This window comes from Takifugu rubripes, chromosome 16 (genome assembly GCF_901000725.2).
Source record: "Takifugu rubripes chromosome 16, fTakRub1.2, whole genome shotgun sequence".
Lineage (NCBI taxonomy): Eukaryota > Metazoa > Chordata > Actinopteri > Tetraodontiformes > Tetraodontidae > Takifugu > Takifugu rubripes.
In genome coordinates this window covers 9,325,472-9,333,368 of record NC_042300.1, presented here as the reverse complement: position 1 = coordinate 9,333,368, position 7,897 = coordinate 9,325,472, and the positions used below count along the sequence as shown (strand labels likewise).

Here is a 7,897-nt window from a genome sequence, read left to right as displayed (position 1 = left end):
CCGCAACACAGGAACCAGCTCTGCGTCACCGAGTTCATGTAGCCACCAGTTTACCTGTTAACCCTAAAATTTCCCTGCATCTCAACGCACAGTAAACACGGCTTAGCTGCAGATGCCAGAATGATAAAAGGAATAACAATAACAGAATTGTCATTATAGAGGTGCTCCAGGCGCCATCTACAGCCCAAATCTTTCGACAGAACCTGCCACCAGGGGGCGTCTAAAAGGCGCTGACCTCAGTATGCAGTCACATGTTATGTTAAAAAACTATTCATTAATTACTTTTTTATCATGAAAAAAAGCACACCAAATTACGTGAGCCAAAGAATTTAAACTCTACACCTCTGATGGTTCCCTGACAATAATGAAACTCGCTGTGAAAAAGCTCTGGGGGAAAAAAAAAATCGGTTTTGACTGGCCTGTCAGTTAAAAAAGAAATTTCCGGGACTGGTCCTATGACTTGTCAGGTGGTTGTTGAGCAGGAGGAGGAGGAGGAGGAGGAGGAGAATTAGTGAAGGGGGAGATAAATGTTAACGGGATGTGGCCCTCAGCCCTCTGACCAGCCCAGCTCCTCACAGGAAGCCTTCATGAGCGCAGAAGCAGAAGGGGACACACAAAAAAGGCAGTGACAGGTCTCAGCATGGCGGGGGGTTCGGTGTCCGAGTGTAAGGAGTACTTGTTCAAAGTTCTGGTCATCGGGGAGTTGGGTGTCGGGAAGACCAGCATCATCAAACGCTACGTGCACCAGCTTTTCTCGCAGCACTACAGGGCGACGATCGGAGTCGACTTCGCCCTCAAAGTCATCAACTGGGACAGCAAAACTCTGGTCAGGCTACAGCTGTGGGACATTGCAGGTAAGAGGGGGGGCGCTTCTGCTGTCCTTGCTGTGCGAGTTTATTTTTACGGCTATATTGCGAGAGGTTTTTATTGTTTTTTGAAAGAGGAACGGTGCGAAGGTGAAAATTCCGCGGTGTCAGTGAACTCAACAGCAGATATTTCGTGATGGCTGAGTCCCATAATTGCCAGCGGAATGTAGGTCACGTTGTTACAGAATGAGCCCCGCCCCCCTGGCAAAACTCAGATAACAACAATGGGATCATTTCTCTTTACTTGTGATTGCTGCAGCTCTGCGCACTCTATTCGTGCTGCATAGACCTCATCGGAGGAGTTCAGCCACTTTGCAAAAGCTCACCGCTCTGTGCATTCCAGCAGCCTGTGCAAGCAAGTAAGAGGGAGTCAGAGAAGTGCAAATAAGGGGGTTTCTCACAGGCTGGCAGCCCAGACAGCCAAATATCCGAGGGTAAACAGAGGAGGCTGACAGAGCTCTGCAGAGGAGGACAAGGGAGGGAAGGGAAGAGCCATCGATTCTCCCGAAACTGCAAAATTCATTCATCTGGCTGTTGGAACCTGCCATGTGCTACTGATTTACTGCGAGGAGAACAGGAAGCACTGCAACACATGTTCAAACAGTTACATAACTCTTCATCCAGACTCCTGCTGAAAGTGATTAATTGTTCCCTCTCCTAAAACCATCTCATTTCACAACAAAACCCAGTATAAACTGGTGGTAGCGCCAGAACGCGCCGCTCCAGTATGACCAGGAAAGGAGGAGGACGTGTCTTCTAGGTAACCCTGACAGCAGCTTCAGAGCCACGTCCTCTTCCCCCATCCGTCATCACAGCCTGCGAGGGGTGATAGTGTCCGGAACCTGGCAGAACAGGCGATCGGGGGTCGTACGTGCTTGTAAAGTGTTTAGCATCTTTGGGATTGTTTCAGGCTGCTCTAAGATGGTCGGAGGGGCGTCATGTGGAACAGCTTCACAAATATTATTGTTTCCAGCTGAATTCCTGCGATCTTGTGCCGCAGCTTTACAGCGATCAGCTGGCTAAGTTTTCCCCTCACTATATAGAAGGTTGGAGCCCCCAGTCACGGCGAGTCGCCTCTCACATGCCGGCGTGTGGAATTTGAACGTGCCGGTCATGTGTTGCTCACAGTCGCTGGTTTAAAACCCGTGCTGAGGACCACCTGAATTACTGGTTCCCTTCTTATTCTCCTCACTGGGAGGTTGGGGGAGTTCTCCTAACAACAGACAGAATGCTGCTGTTGCCGTGTCTGGCTTGGACAGTTCCTATGGTAACCCGCCCACAGGATGGCAGCGTGTATGACCGTTGAGGAAGCTGGGGTTGCCAGGGCTGTGGATAATGATGAAGCCTCTTTCTCTATCACCCACGCAGCAGCCAGATGAGATGATTTTGACTAGTTGAATATTGATGGTTTCACCCCCAGAACATTTGGTCCCCGTCCCTTTGTGTCCTCAGAACCCCACAGTAGTTTAGGCAGACTTTGTCCCCAGGTTCTTGTCGTCTTCAGTCTCGTCCTGTGCGTCCTGTCTGCTGCCGCGGTCTCATGCTCCTCCGTGGCTTTTTCTGTGTAAATACTCCATTGTTCACGCCGCTCAATGCAATCTCGTGCTACATTGTGATTATTCACTGTGTGAGGAAGACATTTAGGACACCACCACCCCCCCTACAATATTTAAACATGTCCAGTAAGAATGAACTCCATAAAATCACCATAAAATGAGAAAAACTGACATCTCCTTTCAACGTAATGTACTTGTTACTGTACCATAAAGGAAAAGGAGACGGCGTGTCCACAGTCACGTGTGTGTACTGATCATGATATCGATCTGAGTAAATCCCTCGCTATGAAACCTAGACCGCGTTCCCCGATTGTGTGTGTTCAGCCATCGACCCAGAGCGAGGTGACGTGCCCAAAACTGGAGATAACGCATGCTGTCATGACCACGACCAATGACCAATTATCATTCATTACCATAGACTAACATGATAGAATCTGCCACCAATACACAAGATCCTTGGATTCTAACAAGAAGCTTGTTTGCTTGATAAATCTTAATGACATGAGCATTAAAGGATCATTTTGATGTACAAAGTATTAAAGAAGGAAAAATAGGAAGTGGAAAATAAGGAAAATCAGGAAAAATAATTGTTGGTGTTCAAAGGAAAAACTGTTTAAAAACTCTTCGGGTTCAGAAGTAGCAGTTAAGTAGCCTAGCCGCTAACTAGGTTACTGTTGGTACTTTTGGAATTTCAGGCAGGATTTTTGTCTCTCGACATCAACAGCCGCTGTTGCCAGGAGCAACAGGGTGGTGTTGGTGAACTGCGATGGATGCCAGGCTCGCCTTTTGTTCGCTGACCTGATTAAACTTTTCTATATTCAGTATTACTGAATTCTTGCTGCTTTGGGGGGACTTTTTTTTTCTTTTTTAAGCTTTCTTTGTCGCTTTTTAGATATATTTAAATGGTAACTAGTGTGTAGTTCTGCTGGTGCCTGCCTCTTGGTGCGAGCGCTGGAACAGGAAGCCTTGTTTCAGTCCAGCGGCTCTTTTTCCTCTGCGTGGTGTCTCTGGCGAGTTCACCTGGGGTTCCAACGGCTAAAATTAGACTCTCAATTAGAAGCTATTACCATCAGGCCTGTGGGCCCCAAAGTGGATTCACTCTCTGGCTCACACCTGCGACGCACCACGCCGCCCCGCTTCCCGGCGTGGTCGGGCAAGTACCGAGTGTAAAGTGAGAGTCCAAGCTGTGTTCACGGTTCCTCAAATTCTCTTCTTGTTTCCTTCTTTTGGTTGGAATTTAATTGGTGTAACAACTGTAAGTTGTAAAAACAAAAAAACTCCACGTCAGAGCGCGCCTCGTGTTTATTCACCTAAAATAACCCCTCCGCTGGCAGCACCAGGACACCGAAACTGCCTCTGCAACCGTGAGTGGGCAGAATGAAGAGACTGTTTGCTTTTGAGACCAAAGCAGCACTTTTATGATGCGACCAGAAGATTTCTAAGAGTTTTCCTTTATTTAACTGTAACAATTAATTCCCAAACTGTGACTGGTGGATTTGTGGATGGTTTGACCGTAAGCAGCCAGTGTTGTTGACTGTAATCGCCCGGCTGTTAAACTGATCCTTGCTGCTTTGATCTTCTGGATTCGGGCTTGTGATGCTTTGATCTACTGGATTACCACACTGGCTTTGTCTGTTTTTGGGATTATTGACAGATCTCATGGTGGAAGGTGGCTGAAGGGCCTCCCATGATTCCATTTGTAAATCGTGTGATCAGGTCGTCTCTCCCTGGAGTTTGACATCAGCCGAGCGTCACCGGAGCTGCAGCGCTCTTCGCTCTTCCACTCCCACAGCTGCGCTTCACGCCTGAGCGCTCGCTAATGTGCAGGCGTGTGCTGAGACGTGAAGGTATTTAAGAGAAGCTTTCCCAGAATTAATTCTCAGCGTGCCGACAAGCGGGTTATAAAATTCTTACCAGGTCGGTTTTAGGGAGATTTCAGACTTCCTGACGATAGAAAAGAAGCTTGTTAACGTGAAAAATTGTTCCGGATGTTCTCAGCAGAGGGGGGTGGGTCAAAGGTTGCTTTCTTTACCATCTCCCTTTGTGGGGATGTTCCGAGAAAGGGCTGATCATGTGTGAAACAACTGTAACATCTTTGATTTCTTGTTATTATTAAGTGAAAAGCTCACCGCTCCTCTCGACCTCCCCACAGGTCAGGAGAGGTTCGGAAACATGACGCGGGTCTACTACAAAGAGGCAGTGGGGGCCTTCGTGGTGTTCGACGTGACGAGGGGCTCCACCTTCGAGGCGGTGTCTAAGTGGAAGCACGACCTGGACAGCAAGGTGAAGCTGGCCAACGGGAGCCCCATCCCGTCGGTGCTGCTCGCCAACAAGTGCGACCAGAAGAAGGAGAGCTTCAACAGCAAAGTGCTCATGGACAGTTTCTGCAAAGAGACTGGCTTCCTGGGCTGGTTCGAAACCTCGGCCAAGGTGAGAGATCGAGTAGACGTCGAGTGGCCATCAGACGGTCGGTCGGTACTCTTGGGGATGCCTGAAGCCTTAAGAGCTTTGATGTCTTTAAAGTGGGGCGAGTCGAGAAGAAAGAGGCAGTTTTCCTGAGTGACTCTGTCACTTTTCAGAAAGGAAGTGCTGCGGGGGAAGGCCCTGATGAAGAGTGTCATCATGGCCGTTACACACAGGGGGTTGTGAAACGCCAGCGTGCACGTGGCGAAACCGTTCACTCTGGTTTTTTTAAGCCTCTTTGATCGCGGCATCTGAGGACGTTTCCCGTTCTCCTGGACGGCCAGATGAGGTGAACCGTAATTTGGATCAAAGAAATCTCCTCGGAATTTGAGAAATGTCATGTTAAATTTGAAAACGGGCTGTAACGGCTGGGATCAGGTTTCCGCCGCACACTCAAGGGATGTTTCCAGTACATCTGTCCCGAGAGACCCTTCGCACCACATGATGGTGGTCACATGACGCAGTGATGGACTCTGAGCTCAGCGTTGACTGGAAACAGACATATAAACACCATATATAAACAGGATTAAGACTATTTTCCATTTTAAAACAGCAATTACATCCATATTAACAACATTGAAATATAGTAGAACACCTACATATTCAACTTTTATTAAAAAAAACATTTAAGAAAAATAAAGCCATTCTTAGTGTATTTTATTTGAAATGCTGCTTTGTTAGCATCTGTCTCTGATTAGCTGGGTTAGTTTATAGGTGACGTCATGTGATGACTACTTTTGCTGACTGAGTTGTCTGAAGGTTTAGTAAAATGAGCATTTTGCTGTAATGAAGCTGGAAGCTGCTGCTGTGGCTGTTTTATGTTGTTTGTTCTTTATTATGTTTTGCCATCTCGCGTTCATAAGCTAACAGGCAGTTTTCAACCATGTTCATGCAATTAAGCTTTTTAAAATAATTGATAATTGAATATTACATTTTATATAAATACACTTTTATTAGTTTGAGAAGCTAACATGAAAGAATTTGCACTTTTTGTATCGTAAAGTGTAGGTTTAACCTATTTGTTCAGCCCTTGAGACGGTCTTTACATTAAAAAAAGTTAGAATGTGACTTTTTAAAGTGAAACATTGTGACTGAATGAGCGTTTGTGAAAAGCAGCCTCGTTCCTGTCACAAGTGCGTGCTCTCTAGCCTGCTCCACTTCCTGCGGTCAAAGCTAACAAAACGTCAACACACATTTGTCGGTTTGCTTTTCACACGGAGGAATTCTTTGAATTTCAGCGGCCGACCTTCCAAAGTCACGGGGCGTGTGTGACGCTGGGAGACCTTTCTGGCCGGTGTTTAACTGTGACTGGTGTGTTTGTATCAGGAGGTCAGGCTGGCTTATGGCTGCTCGCTGTGCTCTCATGTTTATACAGCATTACTCCATGTGATTGCCATCACATACATTTATAATCAACTCTTTACTAAAGGCTTCTGTCTGTCTCCTGCAGGACAACATCAACGTGGACGAGGCGGCGCACTTCCTGGTGGACAACATCCTGGCTAACGACAAAGGTCTGCCGTACGAGGAGAGCAACGGCGACCGTATCAAACTGGATCAGGAGACTGTGGCTGCGGAGAGCAAGCCAGGCTGCTGCTAACCCTCGGCCCGTTCACGTTCCCTATCCGTCTGTCCTTGGCGGACTTTCATCTGGTTGCACCGCCCGGGGCTCCCCAGCACTTCACTGCAGATCTCAGAGGAATAGCAATGTTTTTTTAGCAGAGCGGGGTCATCAAAGTGCCAGGATCTTCTCCCTTTACTAATGGTCACATGACCTGTTGCCTTTGAGCCCCACGTCATGTAAACCAGAGTAGAAGCCTGATTTTATCAACGTTAGCTCAGACGCTCTCATCGACTTTGTCTCACACCTCTAACATGTATATTTATTGTCTACATCACGTTATCGGTGCCAGCGCCTCCACTCAGGCCTCATATACTGGAACTGTTCCTTCTCCATCTTCTCAAACGCCTCTGGAGTCTTTGAATAGGAATCATGAAAACACATAGCACAACAGCCGCCTTCTAATTTAGGTCACATTGGACCTTCTCCTTCATTTTTTTATCGTACAAATGAGATGTTTAAATTGTCATGTTTTTCTTCAGCTAATGGACTGTAGCTGATCTGCCCCCATCAAGTGTTTACAGCTCATTTTTGGATCTATTACTTTTGTGAGAGAACTAGAGATTTTAGAATTTTTGTTTCACATTTTGGTTCAAATCACAGCAAAAAAAAACCCCAGCCATGCTACATTTCATATAGTAAATGTATCAGATAAACAATGTTACAAAATATATATTGTTCATCCCTGGTGTAAACACATATTTGCAGGATGCTGTTTAGTTGCTGACACAGTTTGTTACCTTTATGGTTTTTATCTAAAACTCATTGTCCTAAACAGTTTTTGTTACATCTATATTTTCAAAACTGCATTTTTGTTCATTTGGAAATGCTTTTTTAATCCACACAAATGGTCTATGTGTTTTTTCAAAGTTAGGAAAATGTAGCTCTGATTTAAAGGTGTATTTTTTTATATAATGTGCTAGTTTGTGCATTATACAAATGTCATTAAAAACTGAATTTTAAAGTTCATTCTTCTTGTACATACGAGTGGTAATCTATGGAAAAGTTCTAATGTTCTTGTCAAAGTTTACATGTAAAAAAACACTTACATGTACTATACATGAATTAAATAGAATACAAATATTAACGGACTTGTGTTAACTTTTGTTTAGTTGTGTTTTAATATCATATCTAAAACAATATCTTTGTATCAACAATCTTGTATAATTTGACACTCTCAATAATATCAGACGTTTCTTGCTCAAATTTAATACCTAAATACTCATTGTTAAAGGCCAGTCAGCATTGTTACAATTATATCTGTAGTTGCTTCACATTTTAAATGAATTAGAATCATCTTTGCAATAGTTGATTCAGCAGATCACTCCAAAGGATCTCTTGGGGCAGAAAAGTCTGCGGAAGTCGGTCCATGAACGCATCGGGGGCGTGTT

At 45.3% G+C, this 7,897-nt stretch overlaps 1 protein-coding gene across 1 annotated transcript; it reads left to right on the top strand.

The window, feature by feature from the left end:
- Window positions 1–513: 513 nt before the first annotated feature.
- Window positions 514–7,593, top strand: rab32a (RAB32a, member RAS oncogene family). The gene is made up of 3 exons (XM_003971748.3): window positions 514–854; window positions 4,575–4,852; window positions 6,336–7,593. Exons 1-3 carry the CDS (start codon window positions 641–643, stop codon window positions 6,483–6,485), a joined length of 642 nt encoding a protein of 213 aa, XP_003971797.1. The 5' UTR covers window positions 514–640; the 3' UTR covers window positions 6,486–7,593.
- The last annotated feature ends 304 nt before the right edge of the window (window positions 7,594–7,897 follow it).